The sequence below is a fragment of the Pollachius pollachius genome (genome assembly GCF_949987615.1).
Source record: "Pollachius pollachius genome assembly, chromosome: 15".
Classification (NCBI taxonomy): domain Eukaryota; kingdom Metazoa; phylum Chordata; class Actinopteri; order Gadiformes; family Gadidae; genus Pollachius; species Pollachius pollachius.
This window is the reverse complement of record NC_136948.1, coordinates 15,886,052-15,909,518: the sequence shown is the minus strand read 5'-3', so window position 1 is coordinate 15,909,518 and position 23,467 is coordinate 15,886,052. Positions and strand designations below refer to the sequence as shown.

The window sequence follows — 23,467 nt, the reverse complement described above, 5'->3', positions numbered from 1 at the left end:
TTGTTTACATGTACAGGCCTGTTGTGTTGACTGAGTCTCCGACCTGATCACCTTTTGCGTGTATCCGCGTGTGTGCGTGTGTCTGCGTGTCTGTGTGTGTTCTCCCCAGCCCTAGGGAAGATCCGGAGCGCGGTGGGTAGCGCTCAGCTGCTCATGTCCCAGAAATTCCAGCAGTTCTACTGGCTGTGTCAGCAGAACCTGGTGAGGAGCCGTCGCCGAGACCTGCCGCCCTGACCTTTGTTGTCTGGTTTGGGTGCACTGATACCGGGGACTCAGTGGAATACACAGGGAATACTTAAGTCAAAGTAATTCCACAGTGTGATTTGCACAACCCATGTTTGGGCCATTGTACAGGTGTGTGGGGAATGTTTGCATGTATGGATGCATTCAGGATCACGGCTAACACGGTTTGAAGAGAGAGAATCCAAACCAGGTTTCAATCAAGTTTATTGTACGGCGGCATGACCTTCCTACCGGTTTAGCCCGATATTGTGTTTCTCCAATACGCAGAATACATTTCATTAAACAGTGATCAAACTGTAATTTTGGAGCAGGAACCAGAAACTGCTTGTTGAAAGCGAATCAGGTTTTTGGAAATCCGTATATATACTGTTAAACCACTGAGGAAGTGTTATGTAAGCCTCTTTTTCATTACTCCTTACAGTTTCCCAAACCCTCCAACAAAGATCTTGTGTACGATGTATTTCGTCGTACATAATGTGCAGCTCTTTGATATTTCACAAAAATTACATAAATAAGAGGCTTTCAGTGATGTCTGCGTTTTATCAAGCTGCCTGCATCACTTTACCCTATGGAAATCCATCCCACCAACGCCTGACCTAAAAACAGCTTTGTGAAGGGAAAACTATGTAAATAGGAGGAGCAAGAGGGTGTTTGAAACCCTCTCACTCAACATCAATGCTATAAACCCTCCCAGAAATCTCACTTCAGAACAGACTCGCAAGCTTCTGAAGCATGAGCACTTGCGAGCGTTTGAGGAACAGCCAAACAGCCCAGTCAGGATGATGGATGACATATTGTTAGAATGATTCCTCAGATTCCCATAAATATATTTTATCACCTCATTAACAGTGTTACTACCTAAGAATAGATATTATTATCAGTTTTATAACGTGGCATGATTGAATCCTATATCATTGATTGAGTATATATATATTTTTATATATATATATATTCTCTTCTTTTTTTTTTACAAATTATGATCACCTGTAAATCAATTTCACATTTTAAACGAAGCGAGGGCCGCAGGTTTTGTGTCATCCTTCCATGAATTTTAAAAGGAAAGCGTATGCTTGAACGGAAAACCGCATGGGAACCGGTGGCGCCAAAGACCAGCATGTCTCCAGGGCGCTGGTAGAGCCACCAGGGGCGTAATAAAAGAACCGTGTCATCTCGTAAAAGGGCCTGCTGTGGAAAGACCCTTTGTTTGCAGGAAGTTTGACGACAAATTTAAGTCTATTCCCCAAACCGCTGCTGGGGTAAACGCTCTTCCCTCGACGCGTTGCTGCTGTTGTAAGCCCAACGGGGTCGCCCGTTGGGCTTACAACACAGTCTCTACATTCTCAGAATGGCCTCGAGAAACCATCTCCTGCGATCTCTCTCTTCAAAGCCAGAGCTCTCCACACTTTTACACGGTGCCCGGTCTTCCACATGAAGCACCTCCCCAGCCTCTTGTGTGTTTGCCTTGACTTGGCTCGAGATGAATGAGCTCTATGCATTGGGACAGGTACAGCAATTGTAGCCTGTCATCTCTGGAGCCAGGCCCAGCTCTAGAAGTGACAGGCTAGAGTTGCCCACCTGTCCCACACACCTGTGAGTGTGCTGGCAAGCATCAGTGATGTGGGTCATGGGGAACTCCGGGAGATCAGCCTCTGAGCTTCTATAGACTAGCAGGCTATTAGAAAGTAGCCTTTCAGACTGGCAGCCGTGGGAAAGAGGATGTGGTCACATCACAGACATAACTTCCCATTCCCACATGCTCTGCCATTCTCTGCACCAGCAATACAGGCTGCAGTGGTTAACATGTTTCCTTGTCGTGACACATAAGCCTTTGGACATTTCCAATGGAAATATGGTCGAGTCGACCCAATCTATATTTCTATTACAGAGTTAGCTGTTCATGTTTGCATCGAAGCAATTTAATCCCACCCTAGTCTGAAGGTAAATATTGCCATAAGTATTATGTAATTGCCTCCCCAGCAATTCTTTTTTCAACAGTTTTGTGTATTTTGTGTTGTTCAGGATTTGGATAGAACGCGTTATCTGTCAGCCTGAGGCACTCGGCTGTCGCCGTTAACCATTTGCAAAACAATTACCGCTGTTCGCCCTCTACCATAGACTGTTTGCTCACATCCTCCAGGAAGGGGGAAATTCAAAGGTCCATACACGTTCGCAGGTTCATAAATTTGATATTAGCTTCCAGCTTTGAAGTGCATCGTAAGCACTTTAAAGGTATTAGTGTGACCTCTCGTGGCCCGTGAAGACCTTTCTTGGTACCCGTAGGGCCAGCCAGAGTCGGGGGGAGCGCCTTGGAAATTATTGTCCCTTCATAATAGAGACTTCATACTTTGATAAATAATACCGGGCAGGGTATTATTAGTCATTTACTAATTCAGATCTTATTTGTGGCATAATGAAAGGAAGTCATAACTAGTTCATAATCGACACGACATGGAAAGCTGAAAATGGCACATGGAAAATGAGTGACCGGGAGAGCTCTGGGGGGTGGACCACTACCGGGGAAGGCTGATGAGGACCTCTAGTGGTGGTAACCGGAAATGCAGAACAAAGACCATTCATCTTTTCAATTAGTTTGTACATTCTGTTACCTCATTCCTGGTTGCGTGTGTTTTATCCCCAGGACCCCAGCGCCATGCCCCGGCCCACCTCTCAGGACCTGGCCGGCTTCTGGGATCTCCTGCAGCTCTCAGTCGACGACGTCACCGTCAAGTTTGACCAGCTGCAGCAGATCAAGAACAACAACTGGAGACCTCTAGACAGCCCGGAGAAGAAGGTAGGCTCGCCCTCCGGACCCCGATCGCAACTCCATTTCCAGCCTCTTAGCTATTCGGAGCCCCTGTGTATAGGGAGTGTTCCAATGTTAATTATCTGGAGTTAATTGTGAACCTGCCTCTGCCGAGGCTCCCTAATGAGCCAATCAGTGACGAGTTGAGGTCAGCGCTTTGGAAGATATTTTCAGGCGCGATATTAAAGGAACAAGATGTCAGGGCCCGTACTTCGACGCTCTGGGTCATATTTATTTATCACAAATCACAATCACACTGCCTTAAATTTGTTTTGATAGTTTTTCATCATCATTGTTTTTTTTTATTATTAATAACCAAACCATGGGAACAATCTAATAAAGTAATTAAAACCAAAACGGAACACTCATACAAATCGTTAGCCATACATTTTCGTAACACATTGCGTGTGTGGTTGTGTTTGTGTGTGGGAAGAGAGAGAGAGAGAGAGAGAGATGATTGTGTAGTCTTATGTAGGCCTATGTATTCATTTATTGAAGACACTTTAACGTACGTTATTTGATAAGACTGTTATATTATTGATATTGTGTGTCATCATTCTCCACAGCCACTAGCTCCCGTACCAAAGAAGGCGGTGAGACAGCGGAGCCTGGTGACCCGGGAGAAGTCCCTGGATCTCTCAGGAGCCGACCGCCGCCGCCAGGAGGCCCGGCGCCGCCTCATGGCGGCCAAGCGCGCCGCCTCCTTCCGTCAGAACTCTGCGTCGGAGCGGGCGGACAGCATCGAGATCTACATCCCAGAGGCTCAGACCAGACTGTGAGGAGGAGGAGGGGTGGGGAGGAGGAGGAGCAGGCGGGGTGATGGTGGTGGTGATGGTGGTGGTGGGTGAGCAAGGAGCTGCTCTTCCCTACTCCTGTTCTCTCTGGACGACTTTAGAAACTAGCCTTCTTTTTTTAAGACTCGCTCTCTGTCTCTCCTACGTACACACACACACACACACATGCTCTCTCTCTACTTTGTTGTTCCCTTCGACCATCTCTCTATCGTGTGATCTCACATGACTCATGTCTATGTCCACTTCCAGCCATCGCCCGGTCGGACGGCCTGAAGTACGCGCCCGTGGCCACTTCCCGGGTCGTCCGAGCGGGATAAGTTATCAGACATGTGTTCTCACTTCACGACATGGGTTTAGGGTTTCCTCATTGGTCTGCTGGTGATCGCCATTGCCCAACCACATCAGCTCATCCAATCTCCAGGAATCGGCCATAATATTCTTTATATTTGACAGCATTTACATTTTTTTTGCTGTAAGTGCCATTCAAGAAAAACAGTGCAGCTTTGAAAAAGGAAATACCAGCAACCAGATCTTTCAGCTAAAAGAGTTTGCGAGAGAAGATATATTTAATATGGGTTGTTTCAAATTAAAATAAGAGGAAGGATTTGTGCAAATTTAATAAACCTGTTTGATACTTTGGGTTTAACTGTTCAACATGAAATGGGGAGAGAGAGAGAGAAAGAGAGAGATGGAGAGAGATGTATCACCAACGGTGGAAAATCTTTGAAAAGTGCCAATGCTTGAAAATACCTCAATGCCGTGCACATTGGCCGTGTTCACCCATGGAGATGCGCTGGTGGACGGCTAAGTGCTGTTTCTAACCCACGTCATCCGGTCCAAGTGCAACATTCTGCTGATCGCGTGGGAAGCCATCTTCGGATGACGTCAGCCCACTCATTAGCCTTCGCCATAGTTCCCTGCCATGTGTCTATTCTGTAATCCCATGTATCGACGTTTACTTGAATCCGACATGCCAATCTCAACTTGTGCCAACATTATTTTTGTATTCTATTTGTTTTGTTGCCTCGTAACCACTGCATCACTGTATGTATCTATGTGTGTATGTATGTATTCAGGATGTTGTGTGTGTGTGTGTGTGTGTGTGTGTATGTGTGTGTGTGTGTGTGTGTGTGTGTGTGTGTGTGTGTGTGTGTGTGTGTGTGTGTGTGTGTGTGTGTGAAAATCCTCAGATCACATATGTGTAGACAAATGCACTCAAGCACTTCTAAATATCCCTCTATTTCCAAGGGAGATGTACCTACCCGAGTTCCCGGCTGTACTGTTGTCATTTCCAATTTTGAGCAGGATGTACTGTCCACTTTGTATCATTACATATCCATTTGATTTCAACAACATTTGTTTTTGGTCATTTCAGTGAATACATTTATTTATATATATATATATATACATACATATTCAATGTGTGTGTGTATTAAAATGTATGCATTCAAATGTTATGCTTTTCGTGTAATTGTCAAATCTCTCTGGGCTTTCTAAACCAACAGCCTCGGCTACAATTTTGCTGCAGCTGATGTGCTCCAATTCCCCATATCCCTCCCCTAGAACAGATTCATAATTGTTGTAATTGAATCTGAAGAGGAAATAAAAATTTCCATAAAGAAATAGTCTACTTCACTCATATAACCACTGCCCCCTTTACCCCCATCCAAACAAAGCCTGGAGATAATATCCAATTAACGGAAAACTGACATGCATAATTCTGCACCCGACCCATGATTCACACTCATCCATGCGTAATTTTCGCCGACCGGCCACAATATGTGCTGATTGTTCTCAGCATTGTGTGGAATTAGAAAAACTACAATTACAACTGGAGCAACAATTAGTGGATTGACGTACAGAGGGAGTCTGTCCTTGAGTCTTTAGTCCTGGGGTGATTCCTCAGTATTAACTCTCGGCTGCTCCGAATGGTCATTGTGATGAGTACATCCGAGTCTTCGCTTTGTCAAAACTGGGCTGAAGTCACACAAGTCATAGAATGATTTTTTTCTACCCATATAGTGGGATTGTCTTAATGAGTTAAGTATTTGGATAATCAACCATATGGTGCTCCTTTTTATTCGATTATCAGTACGAGGCAAACAATCAATGCAACACAATGCGCTGTGAAATGACCAATTAATCACAGTTCTTTGTCCTTCAGTATAACTAGATTGGGTTAATTTTTGGCGATGTTTGTGTGAGGGGTATAGACTTATATTGGATAGCATGCGACAAAGATTTAACACCAAGTACATTGGTATTAAAGGGACATAACAGGTTTCTTTAACGGGTAATTTATCCAATCCTTGCGGATTGTTTGGCCTGTTTGTAAATCCATTATTTTTTGGTATTTGGATTTGGATATGTCCCTCCAAAGTTGAGCTGGTTAATCCTCAAAAAGAATCCCTCCACATATCATAGCAAAACCCTTTCACTGGGCTGAAAAACACTACATAAAGTTGCATTCTCACATGCGCCAGACAATAAAAGCCGATTGACTACAGCAGTAGGAATAACAAATACATTATGAGGCTGCCTAACTCCACAGGGCTGAATATCACACTACTGCCACATATGTTGACATGACGTTACATTTCATCATTAGTGACGCCGTTATCCAAAGTGAATAACAATAAGTGCGTTCAAAAATGCAGATGCAACCTAGTAATTGCAAGAATAATGCTAATAAATAAAATGCATCACATAAGCAAACCGCTTCAAGTGTTACATTTCTGAAGAGAGATAACGTTTTTTTTTTCTCTTTCATATCTTCATGGGCTAAGATACAGTCCAAACAGATGAGTTTTCTGGGTCTGCGACAAAAGATCCGGCCTTTCTGCGGTCCTGGTGTCTGTGGGGAGCTCGTTCCGCCGTTGTGGAGCCAGAGCAGCGAACCATTGGGATTGGGTTGAGTGGCAGCCCTTCTCTTAGTGAGGGAGTGGCAAGCCGTTTGGCAGTCGCAGAGCACAGTGGACATGCTGGGTTGTTTGGTTATCTGTATCCTAGATGAAGGATGGGCCTGAGCCTTCCGCAGCACGGTAGGAAAATACCAGTGACTTTGTTGGATCAAGCAGGTAGCCAGTGAAGGGTGTGGAGCAGCGTGGAGTGTAGTGTTGGAGACTTAATTAACCTGCATCAGAGGGGTCTCGCACCCTCCTACCATATTCCACCGTTGGGTCATGATCACGGTTTCAGGCATGCCACTTTGTGTGGGGGCAGTACATCGTTCATGTTATAATTGATATTTCCAGCATAGACCAGAACACACACCCTAGTGTGCCTGCCATCTCTTCAGCAGGAGAGGTGCCTTTGATTTCATGTGATTTCTTTCCTCCTTTATTTTATCCTAGCAGAGTTTCAGCAGGGGTTTGTCATTGCAGGGCTGTGCGGACCATGTGTCTGCGATGCAAGGCCCTTGGAAGAGGAGAGACAGCTCCACTGCTGTTCTCTCACAGACGAACAGACAGCCAGACAGACACACCCGCTCTGACATGTTGGCTTGGAGCCGGCAAACCAGAGCGCTGCAGCTCTGTTTCCCAGACTTCTTTGGTTTGCTTGAGCCAGTGAAACATTTGGAGAAGTAGTGTTTTGATTTTCTTCTTGTGTTAAATTACTGTTATTCTGTATCCCTCTAAAGTCTAGCATGTTGTAGTCTGTGAAGACTAGTCCAATTCGCGCTTGATCAGGACATCAATATGAACAAACAAGATAATAGGTTCATTGTTATTCCCCGACAGGAGTAGATAAAGGTTATTTTTGTGTGCATAAAGCAAACAAGCTTATGTAGGATTTTAGGGGCCTTGGCGAGATCAAGCAATCAGGCACCAAGGCCTTTTGGAGAAAGCATTGATAGCCACTTTGTTTAGAAGCTATTGTGGCTGCAGGATATAAATACACCGTTTGGATATTTAATTTGTTCATTCTTGGCCAGTCTGGGCTTTGCAGAAGTGCACGTCATCCAAATTGCTGAAGTGTCTCATATGCAAATTGATGAGGGCTGTTGGGTGCGAAAAAAGGTTTATGTGTGGAGCACTATGCCATAGCAACCACACTGGTCCAGTGTTGGAGCTTTCCACCACTCCATAGTAGCCTCCTCATGACTTGGTTCATTTCTCCTTTGAAGCATTTTCCCAGTGAGACTGTGGCTATTTGAAAGGAAGAGATAAGTGTGTGAAAGTCAAAGGTGAAAACACAGACTGCCAGAATGAGTTTGTTTGTAGTGACGTTTTGAATAAGTGCGGATATCATTTTTTTTTTTATTAATTTGATTTTCCTCTCTTAAGAAGAAATAACACAATAAATGGAAGATGCCTATATTTCACTTTCATAAAAGTAACAATGAGCTCCAATTGCAATTTTTCTACTGAGGATGACCTAAGCATACACATTGCGGCATTGAATATGTACACACAGACACACACAAACTCATTCTCTCACTCACTCAGTCTATTCTAGGTATAGAGTTTTGTAAATCATAATTCATGTCACTACGTTGGTCCAACACAAGTTATCACATGTTTCCATGGAGACTGTTTGTTATTTCCCCTGACCATACGGTAGAGAGAAGATCATGGAGATGCAGAGATCCATCACTTCCTAAGAGTTGGAATGTGAAACAACTATAATTACTATTTAGATGAAAAAAGAAAAGGTAGTTGTTTTGCGGAAAAATAATATTTTCAATTCTTGTATATCATATCTTAAGTGAGTTAATATAAATGCCAAATATTCATTATTTGTAAAGAAATATATATATATATAGATATATATAGATATATAAATATATAATATATGCTTCATTGAGACATAACTATTTTCTGTTCCAGATCATGCTTGCTATTTCTAAACATTTTCCTTTTGTTATGGTTTCTTAAAAGCTGTTATGATGGCATGCAAATTACTGATTCTGAATGTAGGCCCATTGTTTACGGATATTATTTGGAACCATGATGCAGTTTTTGTTGATCTATTTATTTATTTGATCGTAAAGGTGTTTTTCAATGCGTTATATCTGCGCTATGTTTTCACCATGTTAACTTATCAGACGATTACTTTAAGAAAACACATCTATTTCCTTTTCACTGATTCCCAAGGAACTTCTAAAACAATCCTTGCTTTTTTTGAGTTGTTTGATCATTGCTGAGGACCGTCCATTGTAAATAAATAATTCTGCAATTAAATTTTTGGAAGAAAACGTTTGGAAAATGTTGTGTATGCGGTGCTTTTTTGATCATATAAATGTGCTGTGTTTTAATGGTTTCATTTGTAGGCTATCAATCTGGTAAGTCTTAGATTTGACACCTTACAAGTATGATATGTGCGTAGTTACAAATGTATAAATATTCAGAATGACTGTGGATCCAGAACAGGATTGGCCTACGCTATTGTGTGATATATTTGATAAGATGGTAACGATAATCCTGAGCATTGTTGTACTGGTTTTAATACACAAATGCAAAAAAAAAGGTTATAAATAGTTTAAACACAAGAAAGTTGATGAACAAAACACAGTTATAGCATAGTTTTTATTCCAACGTGATACTACTTCATCAATTCAAAGTAAAAATCTTTCCTTGCTTATTAATAGTAAGTATTAGTGTACTTCCCTGAAGTTGAAACTATTGAAAATCTTGTGTAAATCCATCCTCACTGTGCGCGCTCAGAATTATATCTCTCCCAGCCAAGGGTTATGCTAAAATCAATACATCACATTTTCCTCAAACATAACTTCATTCCACATCGGCATCTGTAACAACTGTGTAGCATTTTGACCGATTGCAATAATCGGAAGAGTTTATGTCAGGTTATATGCTTTGTAAGGGCGTAGTCTCTGAGAAATTTGGAATATGGTGGCTATCTTTTAATCATAAATATTGTTCATAAATATTAACTTTAGGTTGTGTGTTTGTGTATTATAGGTGCAGTTTGTATGTTTTGTGAGTTTGTGGTGTGAGTGTGAATATGTCATGGTAAACCTCTGTTCTTAAGAAGACAGTCATCATGGGACAGACTGGAGATATCTTGTGTTCTTTATCCTGTTATCTGTTTGTGTGTGTGTGTGTGTGTGTGTGTGTGTGTGTGTGTGTGTGTGTGTGTGTGTGTGTGTGTGTGTGTGTGTGTGTGTGTGTGCGTGTGTGTGTGTGTGTGTGTGTGTGTGTGTGTGTGTGTGTACATCTGTGTACGTGTATGTGTGCGTGTGTGTGTGTGAGAGAGAGAGAGAGAGAGAGAGAGTGAGAGAGAGAGAGAGAGAGAGAGAGAGAGAGAGAGAGGAAGTGGAAGAGAGAGAGAGATGAATGTGTATTTATTGGCCACTTTAACGTATGCTACTATTAAGTCTTAGATAAGTAAAAATGTATTATATATAAAAAAATATTTGATTAGACTATTATTTATTTTTTTCGTTTTTTATATAACAATAATCAATAAAAGTAAAGTTTCCCGGAATTCCTCCAAATGTGCAACCTGGCTTTGGCACACTTGAACTAATAGCCTCAACTTTAGCCTCTTCTACACTTCGTTGTGCAAGAATTTAAAACTGACAAGGAGTGTTAGGCTTTGTAAATTATATGTGCCAGTGAGGTGTGACTTCGCCCCTGGGACTAGAACCAGATGACCATATAAGGCGCAAGGATAAAAGAGAGGTTTTGGGGGTTACCGAATGTACCTGGATGGCTTTATCAATCGCACCCCTCCCTTCTGGCCTCCTTCCAAAGCCACTCCCCCAAAACACATGACTAGCGCTAGCTTTATCAATAGGAATTTGTTCGAATCTGCAAAAAAATGACTTCCTTTGTCCTTTCCTCACCACTTTTCCTTGACCGAAAACGTCATAAGGTCAAGAAAAGATGTGAAGGAAATTTCATAAACACTGCTGCGCTAAGAAAACCAGACTGCACTTGACACTATGCTACGTAATTAAGCGAAGACGGATGTTAAGGGCGTGAGTCTGCCCTGCTGAAACTAATGCTCCAAAGGAGGACATCTTGGATTCTTCATCCCGTAAATACTTACAATGTTGACAGCCTGGTGAAAAATATAATTTAAAAGGTTGGAATTTAAATTAAATAATGAATAAATGCTCCCTCACAAAACTGAAAGAAAATAGGTTGTCCAATTGAAAATGATTTCTCACGCTTAACCTCCTGTTCAATCATATGTATTTATGTGAATCTTAACTAGTATGGTTGTGTGAAAATAATTGTTGGTCTAATCATAATATTATTTTGTGAACGTCAGGATGGTGCATCCATTAAATGTTGCTTGCATGCAACTGTGGGATGGCATTACCTGCTTTCCTATCATAAATGTTTGGGTAGGTGGGTAAACAGATCAAATAATTTAATTTGGGATGATTAAATGAACTCTAACGATTTATTACAGGGCTGCGACAGCCACAGATACTGGATTTTTTTTAGTTTTTGTCAGAGCATTTGATTAATTGATTTCTGTGGGGATGTGATGAAAAACGAACTTGATCCTTTGTGGTAATATAATTAATTTACATAATTTCCATCAAATATGACCAAAAGTGTTTTTGAAATAAATTGCCTACTCTAGCTTTAATAAGAAATACCAAGAAGTCATACGACTTTGAAGGTAGGTCAACTTATCTTTAGGGAACTCGATTAAGGGAACTGATACCACCGCTACATATTTTTTGAACTATTTGATATGCAGTCTGGTTATGCAGCCCTCTCACTTAGCAGGTGTCTTACTTTCAGCGATTTACAGCTGATAATGAAAGCAACAAATCAGCAACTTCCTATTTAATGCCCACGCACATGATGCATTAGGAATCGAAATACATTATTCAGCAATACTGTGTAAACGTATATAGTAGGCTGTTGCATAATCATTGCTGAACCTAATATACTTTACTGGGTTTCATTTCAATAATAATTCTGTTTGTTTTAATTTTGTTTGCACATCAATCGCATTCTTGTTATCGTATTTACTTTATAATAATTCATATTGCAATACAACACATGTATTTGAAAATATTTGTCCCCACAATGGACAACGCTTTTCACATGGCTACGCGTATGCAAAATCTGTACGGGCCAGATAAAAACTGCAGAGCGAAGATTGACTTATCAGGATTGGTCAGTAGAACGGGTTAACGCCATTGGACAAAAAATACAGTAGGTGGGACTTCCGGGTATAAAGTCATATGACCAAATGAAAGCCCTGTGATGAACTCAAAACATGCCTCACGAAGTTATGGTTTAGGGTAAGTGGCTCGAGCCCTAATTTGGCCGTTTCTTCTTAGTTAGTTACAGTGGTATTCAAGTGGCATTATCAGTGGTCAGTGGAAGTGTCGTTGCCTATGAACCTACACGGACTGTGTGTCATTGATGTGCACTCTTTGTTGTCTTATTCTTGAATTCGGTTGTGGAATTCGATCTCGTGCGAATTGGCTCACAAATGAATTGTTGAATGGCTCTTCTTGTTGTAGATTAGCGATTTTATCTTTCGTAGATAGTTCCGCCTGCTAATCCTCTGGTTTGGCCTTCATGTGTCCCGTTGCAGATGATTTGTCGTAAACAATACATTCGCGTCCAGCCCAACTTCATCGCCCTTCCTGAGAAGCAATGACCACTGAGCAGCGAGTCCCCCCGCTGTCTCTCGATGACGGCTCTGGCCGGTCCAACATGGACTACTATACGCTGGACGTCCGTCTTCACCTCGTAGGTCTTGGGTTTGCCTTCTACACGGCAGTATTTATAATCTGCCACCTCTTGTCGGTGGTGCTTTCTCGGACATACCGTTCCCTCCTCACCAAGGAGAAGGTGTTCTGGAACCTGGCCGCTACGAGGGCGGTGTTTGGCGTCCAGAGTACGGTGGCGGGTCTCTGTGTTCTGACCAAGGACTCGGCGGTGTCCAGAGACCAAGTGAGTGGCAAAGATGACTTTTCGTGGTTTAACGTGCTCACTGCCTCGGGGTTCTTCTTTTTTGAGAATGTGGCACTCCACGCCTCCAATGTGGTTTTCCGATCCTTCGACCTCCCCTTGGCGACGCATCACTTCTTCGCCCTGTCTGGGTATGTCAGCCTGCTGATATGGGACCCCTTGGGCCACTTCCTGCCCATGATTACACTCTTGCTTGAAGTGAGCACGCCGTTCACCTGCATATCCTGGATGCTACTGAAGGTAAGGACTGGCTCTTCAAAGCAAATCAGGGACACTAGTAATGGGGATTGGGGTCATGCCTACAAGCAGTTAATTTTGAGTTTGACAGTGTAATAACCCTCATAATTATGTCATGTATTGATCTTGCTGTTGGATTTAGCAGGACCCTCAGAAAGAGGAAGCTAAAAAGTAGCACCAGTTCCCTTAATTGCAAAGCCACATATGTGGGTTCCATGACCGGCCTACGCCAAAAGGATCTATACACTTCCCCTCTAGTTTCTAAGAAAATCAGTTTCATCCAAGGATGGCTGGGTTCCATTTTTGTGTGTGTACACAACACAAATTATATGAGAGAGGGACAGTTAATGAAAAAATAAAACATTGTATCATAATCATGGACAATTATACCATGTGTTTTTCATCCAAACCCACACCACACTCCATATCCACTCCTTCCTTTCACCAGGCCGGCTGGGCGCGCAGCATGTTTTGGAGGGCCAACCAGTGGGTGATGATCCACATGTTCCACTGCCGCATGGTGCTCACCTACTACATGTGGTGGGTCACCTGGAGCCACTGGACGGCCATCAACGCCATCTACCCCCTGGTCCCTCGCACCCTCTTCTTCACGGGCCTCGCCCTCCTCACCGTGGTCCTAAACCCCATCTGGACTCACAAGAAGACCATGCAGCTGCTGAACCCCGTGGACTGGAACTTCAGCAACAAGCCCGCGCCCAACGGCTCCGCGGCGGGGCAGCCGTCTGGGCGCCCCGCTAAACCCCACGCCAGATGAGGGCCCGGGCCCTTGGCGGTGGGGTCGGACATGGTGGTGGGGGTGCTTACATCATTGGGGGGGAGAAAACTAACCTTACAAGATAAGTGTGTGATTAGCATTAAAAATGGTATCCTTGTGTGTCCAAGAGGTGGTTAAAGTTAGCTTGGAGCTCCATAAGGTGCTTGTATTAAATTAATCTTGAAGGGCCTGGGAATGAAAAGACTTGTTCCTTGAAATGGATTTAGTTCAATTACGTTTTATTTCAGGCTGTCACTTACCATCATGCTATGGTAGATGAATTCATGCTGTTCACACACATTGTCGACACAGAAGTTGTTTGATCAGCCTTTCTTTTTACACTACTTCATCATTTCCTCATTCGTTTTCTTGTTCCTTTTGTTGACGCTGCTCAACCCTAGTTCCTGGACGCAGTGAAACTAAATGGTTTGAGATTGTTTTACTTTTGCTGGCCTTTACTTGCATTGAAATATGCAGCTTGCTGCAGAATGTTTGTTACTTTTTAGAATGCTTTTTTTTTTGCCTTAGCTTCTCCGAAAGAGGTTACTCTTTCTTGTTGAAACCTACATATCTTCATATTGTAGAATATAATAATTGTGTTTAACTTTTAAATACAAACAGGTTGGCTCAGCAAGGGAACCCTATGTTAAGTGGACTTGGAGTAGCAAGCAAAAGATAGCATTCAGGGCTGCCATGATATCTAAGGACAAGCAACAAACAACACTGTCTGGAGATAGTATGGCAAAGCCTTGGCAGACAGCTGACATCACGTGAACAGAGTTATTATTGAACCATTTTAGATGTGTTCAGTCTTTTTAATGCTAGGTTAAACATAATTAGATCAGTTCAGACATGGTTCACATTGATGATGCTACTGGTCTGTTGCAAGTGACCGGTTGCAGTAGAAGATTGTATTATTATGCTGACATGGGATTCTCCCCTATGCATTGAAGTAACCTCAAGGATCATTGGACTAATACACACAGGTTCTTGAGAAATATAGACATTGAACATCTACTCAACTACTCAAAAGTCATTTTGGAATTTGTGGGATTGGTATTGTATTTGGTATCTCGGAAATGCAGAAATAAGTATGCTCTTGAGTGATGGAAATATTTTATATTGGTGAATGGTTATTGGTTTTGCACGGCATGATAAGTGTAGTCCTACTCCCTGCTACAATTTTAAATAGGCTTTCCATTCTGACTGTTAATGCCACTGGACTACAGCTTTTGTTTTAATTCCTTTTCACGTTGCTGAAGTATGTATGATTAATAGATACATTTTTATTTTACAAAGAGATTATCTTACAATGTCATGCCGAGAAATCGGACATTGAGCTGCACTCAATGTCCGATGTATTCGATCTGCTAATGGTCAAAAAAAAAAGTTATATTACTGGTTTTCAAATGATTGTTCAAAAGTTTTACCTGTCACATGTATAGTAACTGACTTGCAAAATGTGGCTGCGTTGAATAAACACTTCAACTGCGAAATAAGAAAATATTAATTATTTAATTATTTCTGTCACAAATTCTGCAGAGCAGGATATTGCCACTAGATGGCGGATTTGCATTTCTTTTTATTGTTTAATAACATCCGAGATTTATTTCAGGAAAGATTTTATTTGACGCTTAAATGATGGTAGTGAAGCAATTAACTGCAGTATTCAAATCGTGTTGCTAATGCTTTTAAATCAAAATGTCAGCAAATGTGGTCAATTGTTATTCTTATAACATATTTTACTTATTACTTTTTTAAAGTTAGTTATTTTAATGCGGTACTAACTGAAGTTCCCCCATCGGTCTTGAATATATAGACGGCCATTTCAATTCCTCAATGTTGTCTCCACCCAACATATGTGTAGTTACAGCATCTAGCGAAGCCCATTTCATCCATCACCAGACAGCTGTTTTCTAAGGAGCCACCTCACATGTCACGTGAGCACTTTGGAATTTGTGACTGAGATTGACAGTCCCTCCAGCCAATTACAGTATATATTCTCTAATAGGAACCAATCACCAACCAGAAGTCCGCATGGCTCTGCTTGGATGGAATCAGCTTGCATCGAGTGGAAGCGACTGTATTGAAAAGTTAGTATTTGATGTGGCTAGAGTTATGTATTTTAAAGAAAAAAACAATTGTTCTTAGACCTATTGCCTAGAATTGCAAATGGATACGTGATACACTACTGGAAGAGTTTTCCTATGGTAAGTTACACTTGTATTCTGTGAAGTTAAAATGTGATGCTACAACTTTTTTAACTCTTCCATAACTATGTCTTTCGAAACTTTAATTACGATGTCTATCCTTTTAGAAAAAAAAAAAGTAATATGTTCATTTTCAAGCTTCCCGACTTCTAGGTCTTTAACGTGGCGCGTTGTCTTGGCCAAGTTTCCAACACTGTCATCAAGAGAACGGAAAATTAACACACTTCATATTTTAAAAACATATTGTAAAAATACGTAATAATCGGAACGGTTTGTAACTTTTCACATACTAGTCTGTAACATTTATGCATACTGGATGAAAAATTAACAAGCCTCGAGGAATACTGTGTTTCGGAGGCATCAAATCTTTGCATAGGCTACTGCAGGTACACACATATTATGTACATCGCCGATCATACATGAAAGAATGTTTCGTCAAGTGCACCCGTCTTCCACTGCTAAAGATTGTCATTCAAGATGCATACAAACAAACGCCTAATATATTTGACATGCCATTATTATTAGTTATTATATTATGAGAAGAAACGGTGCCAATCGGCGCCCGGAAGATCCACAAATGCACTACTAGTCATGCATGGCATTCCTCAGGGAAACGCTCCCAAGCGCCTTTCACCTGGAACATTGGTGGAGCACCTCATCGTGCATCGGGCTTACAGCGTTTGAACAAGTCGACTGAGAGCTCAGACGAGCCAAAGGGTGCTTTCACTCATATGTTAGCTGTGTTAAGCCGTGTGGGGATGTACTCGTTTGTAGATGGGTCGATTTATAATAGATAAAGGGGGGGGCTTTGGTCTTCTTTTGTCTCTCTGAGTATGGCATGGTGCGACAAATAGACTCGCTCGACAACAGAGAATTGTTGAAAACGGTGGATCTCTTTGTAGCTACCGCTCTCTCACAGTACTTTGCTTAACAAATAGCAAGGGCATCTTGGATTTGAGCATTGATTTCCGACATTCCCAGTCCCCAATGGGATCTCTGCTAGTTCTTAAACTCTTCATTTTCTCCAATCCCATTTGTACGACAGGACTACTCATTGATAGGTCCTGAAGACACGGGTTCTGTTGTGTGACATTTCCTCTTGGTCCAACCTGCTCCCATGTTCCCAGACATAGGCGAAGATGCTGTTTACAGTAGTTCAGCTTCTGTTCAATGTAGGCCTGCCCATTTGTGTGTGTAGTTATGCACCTTACAGAATGATATGTTGATGAGCATGCTGATCTTCCCATCATCTCTATGAATAGTGAAGGGTGGTTGATGTTTTTAACACATCAGTAGGCCTAAAGTAGATAATACCAATGCTAATGCAGCTGCAACATAATAGCCAATGGGGAATTGCCAAGAATGGCTGATAGCCCAAGTAAGTGTTGGATGATGGGTATGTTGTTTGGCTATGAACACATCATTAACATTCTTTCAATGCCATGTACACTGGTGTTGATGTTCTGTCACAGAGGCTGCAAGTAATAAAGAATCAGCTGGGCTGTCATATAAATCATGAATTAACACTGCATTGCTCTGTGGCAGCTGGCTTATACACAGCATAGGCCTTCTGCAGGTGGATTAGAAGGTGGATCACTTGTTACACACTGATTTGTTCAGCAGCTGGTAGAATCCACTGGGAGCAACAATCTCCCAGTTGTGGTTAAACTCTTGCTTGCTGGTGCCTCAATTGGTTAATCCAGGGGCAATTTGGATTATACTAATGCAACTGCACCTCTTACTTTATCCAATAGCAAATTATCTTGTTGGATGTTCAACGTTTTGATGAATGTCAAACGAGTGTCAATGTAGTTGTTTGGGCCATTGAGTGAGTGCTTGAATCCATAGTGCTTCACTGTGCAGTGAACGCAAATGTCAGCTGATACCATCCCACTGGAAATGAAATCCCTAGATCGAACAGTATTGTCATGAAGCTAGGTTGATTTAGCTCCCAAAAGCCCAAATGTAATAAAACCACAACCTACGACATGTCAGGGTTTTATAAGAGGGAAATAGTGTGACAACTTCCTCTGCTCTCTAAGATGGATTCAAAGCTTATTGCCCTGACAATGAGTGTGGTTGTGGTCACATATTGTAATTTTGTCCGGTCACAGGGTAATCTACGGCTGTATTTGCATTGGTGTTGAAATGGCTCCACAGTAACTAAACTGACAAGGGGGTCTTTTGGATCGTTGCTCATCTCTTGGTGCATCACTGGAATTTATTTTACCACACTGCTAGTAGCGGATTGCACATAGAACACAATTATGTGAATGTGTTCCATATGTGCAGCCCTGCCTTTATCCCTCAGTCACTTAATAACCTCCTCTAAGTATTTCACGAAAAAAAAATTGTTCAGAGTTTGCATCAATTGGTTAAAATGGCGGGTTGGCTCAGTTGGTCAGAGCGTGGTGCCAATAACGCCAAGGTCGAGGGTTCGATACCCGTACTGGCCATAGTCATTTTGACCACTGCACCATCTAGAGAAAGGGTCTCATCAAGGAATCATTTATATTTGAATATACCCTTAATCCCAATTGCATTTTCAAAGGGCTTTACAGGACATCCTTTATGACAGCCCCTAACCCAAAACAACCTTGACTATAAAGGAAGAAACCGGGAGAAGGAATTGCTCCAGGGATTCTTACTGTCTGTCACTTTCATACCTAGTAATATTACACGAAAACATTTTAAGTACAATTCAAAAAGATTGAAATGAGTATTGTTCTTGGTGGTTTAGTTGGTGGCTGGTGAGCAAGCTGGCAGCCGTCAGGTGGGGTGGACAGGCCTACAGTCAAGATCACCGCAGCACACTAAAACAGAGACAGCATTATGGTTAGGTCAGGCAGGATGGACCAGGAACAGGAAACCTCTACTATAATGATAGCTGAAGGACAATCCTAGGAGCCAAATTAAAGAAAAGTAAAGAAAGGGTTAGGTTTTAAGGGGGGGGATTTTACTAATTTAATTACTTAATTCTACTACTGGCATTACATTCCTTTAAAATACAAAGCATGGAGATAGTTTAAGATTTGTCAGTGATGATTCATGAGTCCAGATTAGTTCAACATTTATTATGTTTTGGAAGTCCTAGTCTCACTATCATTTGAGCACTACCAATAAATACAACAGTTACGGCGAATTGTTTACGATGAAGGGGAGACAATAAATATGCCCTGGCTGTTTAGTATGCTAAGAAGAGCACGCCGCTCCTGTCCTCCTATGGCCTGTGAAACTCATAACTTCACTGTCCCATCCTCTCACCCACCTCTTTGGTGGCTTTGTGAATCTGTCAGGGAGTTTCATTTGAGACATGGTTCAGGTCATAATGTCAACATGGTGGATAAACAAGCCATGGAGTTCGGCAGGCAGGCAGGCAGACAGGCAGGCAGACGTTCCCAGGCTGCAAGGCCGAACCTTGCAGCCTGGGAACGTCTCCCGTGTGTGTGTGTGTGTGTGTGTGTGTGTGTGTGTGTGTGTGTTGAACCCACTCCCCCAGCTATTGTTATTAGCCCCAGTTATTTTATCAGAAGCCCCATTTAATAATTATTTAATATGGTTGAATGTTAAGTTTGTACTACTAATGGTGATAAACACGTGATTCAGCTTTGAAAAGCAGACTTCTATCACTTAGGTTAGGACTCAGACTAAGCTAGTTTTGCCACACGCCCTGTCCACCACACACTGGCATTAAACCTCATGCATTTTGACGTTGACGGCATGAACTGAACCGCCTTGGTAATTGCAGGTCCGATTATTTCAGTCATGCGGGATTGTCATCATGTAACTTACGATGCATACGCAAGCGTATTGTTCTCACACTGGAAAGCCAGGTGACTGACTTGTTTTCCTGTGGGAGCAGCATAACTCAACCCCACTGACGTGTAATGGCACGTTGGGTAAGGTTCTTCCTTCATCAAAGGCTGAGTCGACGACCCCCCCCCCCCCCCCCCCCCCCTCCCTCCCACCCTCCTTTTTTTATTAAGCTTATCCGTTTCCCTTCCTGCTCAGCTCCTTTACCTGTCACCACTCACTCAGACATTCTGCAGTACTCATTTTTTAAAGTGCCACATGCGATGCAGCAACGTTGGTATGCAGCGAGTGTCTGCTGACTTAGCAGTCGGTGTCAGATGTTGTAAACACGGATGAAGACTTTCTATGTTAAGCCAGGTGGTCCGCCTTCTGAACCGCATACCACACCGCTTTTGAGGATGTCCTTTTAGAGGTGGGTGTCCCGCCTAGTCCCCCCTGCCCAGAAGCATGTTAGGAGAACGGATGATCACTACCTCAGGCTGTAATTACAGGAGGAGAGTAACTCAGATAATGGCTCTGGACTGGTTTCAAAGCTATTCTGAGGAGGGGCTGTGTTGTGGGGTCCCTGCTCAAGGATGTTAATTGTAACATGGCAACGAGAGTCAAACCAGTGCTGTGGATTAAACTCAGATTAAATTTTGGGGTCCTAGTTTTTTCCAGCGCTTAGTGGATAGGAAGGCTGTCACTATAACCCTTTATAGGCTAGCTGACTTAAATAAAAGACTTGATTTGAGACATCAGGGCAGGAGAAGATTATGCATGAGTGTTTCAGGCTCTCTTATGACCCATAATGTATTTTGTATTTTATTCCTTCCTGCCCTCTCCACCCCTGCCCTGGCAACTCTTCATCTGAGGAAAGGGATGAGTCACTTTATTCCAGTGTTCCACCCAACCCATTGAGGCTCTCAGTCTCACACTTAAGCTGCCATCTATAGTATCTCAAATTATTCTTAATTCAATCTTTGTTATTACCATGTATGGCTTTAGATGGGCAGTTTCAACAAAATGTTGCATTCAGCATAATTTTGGTCTCTCTCGCATTAGTCTCCATTAAGCAGTGCTTTCACCCCCACGGGCAATGGATATTTTACCTGCTTCTGCGGTGCCATCATTGTCTCTTAGTCATAATTCATCCAACACAGCATGTGTGTGTGTGGTTGTGTGTACGCAAATCCCCATCTCTGGCCCTGAGCCCTGCCAATGGGGTGGAAGACAAAGGGCAGCGGAGGATTTCACATTATTGCTAGACAAAACAAGCTTTGAGACTCAGTAACAGGGATATCTTTAAGCTGCTCTGTGCTGAGCCACAGTGGCGTAGGCTCGCCCTGCTCTGTGGTGGATCATTACGACACTTCTTCTGTCTCTGGCTCCAATTGAATGAGAGCGAAGATTGTTGGACGAGAAGAATACACTCCGCAAACAAGGGCTGCTTTATGCTATAGCGTGATGTCAGAGCTGTGTCATCCAATCCGAAGTGGAGAAGGCGAACTAAGGCAGTAGGCTGTGCATCTGAAGACTGGACAGTTCTTTTACATTCAGAGTAGTCCCTGACGGGAGCTTTCACCCTTTGTTATGGCATATGTACAACACGAGCAAACAACACACTCCATGTTCTTCAGGAATTCCACTTTTACGTCTTGCCTGTGCATGTCGGAAGGTCTTCTTGCCTTGGCATGCCAGTGACACTAAACTGAAACATGAAGATGCTCAGATACCAAATCCTCTTGACCCCAGAGATAGGTGCATCTTCCTTAAGACTGATGACAGCACTACTTCTGTTGAGGGGTTCTTCTTTGCTTTGCTTGTGTTGAAAGAGAAAAAGGATAATTCACGCTCATTTATTCCACAGCTTTACTTCATTTACTTCACAGCTGTGAGACGGGCGAAACGAAGCAGAGCTAATGCTAATTTGCTTTGAAACAATTAACATACTGATGTGGTAAACTGCATTCAAACCTGGTCACAAACCTGAGGGGAATTCTTAATGAGACTGCTGTCTATGGAAGCTCAGGTGGAAAGTTCCCAACCCTTGTAGTAATGATTACACACTGGCTCCAGCAGCCATTGCAATGACCTTGTGACCTTCCACACACACACACACACACACACACACACACACACACACACACACACACACACACACACACACACACTTTTTGTTTACAGTGACATGGGACAGGGTGTAGCCATGACGGCTTCTGTTGTCATTCGACATGTCAATTTGTTTCAATTGTTCTGCATTGAAAAGACTAATTGTTCACACAAAAGGCCTTTGCCCCTTGGACCAGAACATCCACAGTCCCTCGCCCCCCACTAGCTGTGCCCCCCTGCGATTCTGATAGAGAAACACAAATTAATAGGCGTGCACGGGACTTCCTGTGAGTGCATTCATGAATGTCGTGAAGTGTTGATGTATGGGCACATTCCTCAGCATTCTGCTGCTGCCTCTTTGTTCTGTGTCTCTTAAAATGTCTTCTCACTGTGTGTGTGTGTGTGTGTGTGTGTGTGTGTGTGTGTGTGTGTGTGTGTGTGTGTGTGTGTGTGTGTGTGTGTGTGTGTGTGTGTGTGTGTGTGTGTGTGTGGTTTTTTCCATAGGGATGCGCACGGGCATAGCTGAGCTCCATTTGACTGCTGGTTGAAGAGCGTGCATGAGAGATCAGCCCCTGGCTAACATGGACGTGGAAGACTTTCCTCCCCCTCCGCCTGAAAGTAAAGTCAACCACAACTCATGCAATCCCACTCCCACTTTCATTTGTTGTAATTCTCACTTGCCTCTGTCTTTTCCTCATCCTCTACCCTCGTCAGTATAAATTATGTCTGACAGCTCGTTCAGATGAAATTACATTCATGGGTGAACGGGTTCAGAATGTCATTGCCTAAATTTCTGACAAGGAAGTTGTCTTTGTGGTTGGTTTTAGGTGAGAGGGGGGATCAGTGCACCATTGTGGTTTGCACCCAGTGTTTGTTTCCTGGCTGATAAGAGGACGTGTTTGACACCTCCCACTACTCAACTACAGCCGAAATAGCTCAGTTGGGAGAGCGTTAGACTGAAGATCTAAATGTCCCTGGTTCGATCCCTGGTTTCGGCAGTATTGTTATATTCTTTATAATGAGGTGTGTGTGTGTGTGTGTGTGTGTGTGTGTGTGTGTGTGTGTGTGTGTGTGTGTGTGTGTGTGTGTGTGTGTGTGTGTGTGTGTGTGTGTGTGTGTGTGTGTGTGTGTGTGTGTGTGTGTGTGTGTGTGTGTGTGTGTCTTATATACGACTTTGGTCATATATATAAAGAATTTTTACCCAATCACCTCAACAAAATGGAGCCGAAATAGCTCAGTTGGGAGAGCGTTAAACTGAAGATCTAAATGTCCCTGGTTCGATCCCTGGTTTCGGCAGTTCTATTATGTTGAGTTTTGAGTGCCAGATTTTTTCCTATACATGAATTTGGCAATATATTCAAAGATTGTCTACACAATCAAAATGCACTAACACAGCCGAAATACCTCAGTTGGGAGAGCGTTACACTGAAGATCTAAATGTCCCTGGTTCGATCCATGGTTTCAGCAGTACTGTTATATTCTTTAAAGTCAGTGTTTGATTTTATCCTATAAATGACTTGCCAATATATTTAAACCGTTTTAATATACAAATTTTTTAAAAATTATTTACACAATCGCAATGGAAAATC

The 23,467-nt window shown here is 42.5% G+C and overlaps 3 protein-coding genes across 4 annotated transcripts in view; all 3 read left to right on the top strand.

Annotated features, from left to right (window-relative positions):
• dlgap2a (discs, large homolog-associated protein 2a) overlaps positions 1-3,825 on the top strand; it is a gene marked incomplete at its 3' end in the record, with an annotated part of 129,933 nt that extends 126,108 nt beyond the window's left edge. Inside the window, exons 13-15 of the mRNA XM_079752287.1 lie at positions 110-201; positions 2,882-3,034; positions 3,613-3,825. Of these exons, the coding sequence (XP_079608413.1) occupies positions 110-201; positions 2,882-3,034; positions 3,613-3,825 (458 nt within the window). The remainder of the gene's footprint in view (positions 1-109; positions 202-2,881; positions 3,035-3,612) is intronic.
• Positions 3,826-12,022: 8,197 nt separating this feature from the next.
• On the top strand, positions 12,023-15,225 carry cln8 (CLN8 transmembrane ER and ERGIC protein). The gene is made up of 3 exons (XM_079752494.1): positions 12,023-12,073; positions 12,373-12,992; positions 13,438-15,225. Exons 2-3 carry the CDS (start codon positions 12,435-12,437, stop codon positions 13,762-13,764), a joined length of 885 nt encoding a protein of 294 aa, XP_079608620.1. The 5' UTR covers positions 12,023-12,073; positions 12,373-12,434; the 3' UTR covers positions 13,765-15,225.
• Positions 15,226-15,823: 598 nt separating this feature from the next.
• Positions 15,824-23,467, top strand: part of arhgef10 (Rho guanine nucleotide exchange factor (GEF) 10) — a 51,093-nt gene continuing 43,449 nt past the window's right edge. For both annotated transcript variants that reach the window (XM_079751787.1, XM_079751786.1), the window contains exons 1-2: positions 15,824-15,974; positions 22,383-22,496. In XM_079751787.1, the coding sequence (XP_079607913.1) occupies positions 22,436-22,496 (61 nt within the window). In that variant the 5' untranslated portion in view covers positions 15,824-15,974; positions 22,383-22,435. The remainder of the gene's footprint in view (positions 15,975-22,382; positions 22,497-23,467) is intronic.

Coding starts and splice junctions, on each gene's coding strand:
- cln8 (XM_079752494.1), top strand. CDS start 12,435: ATGACCACTGAGCAGCGAGTCCCCCCGCTGTCTCTCGATGACGGCTCT. Junction 12,993..13,437: donor TATCCTGGATGCTACTGAAG/GTAAGGACTGGC, acceptor TCCTTTCACCAG/GCCGGCTGGGCGCGCAGCAT.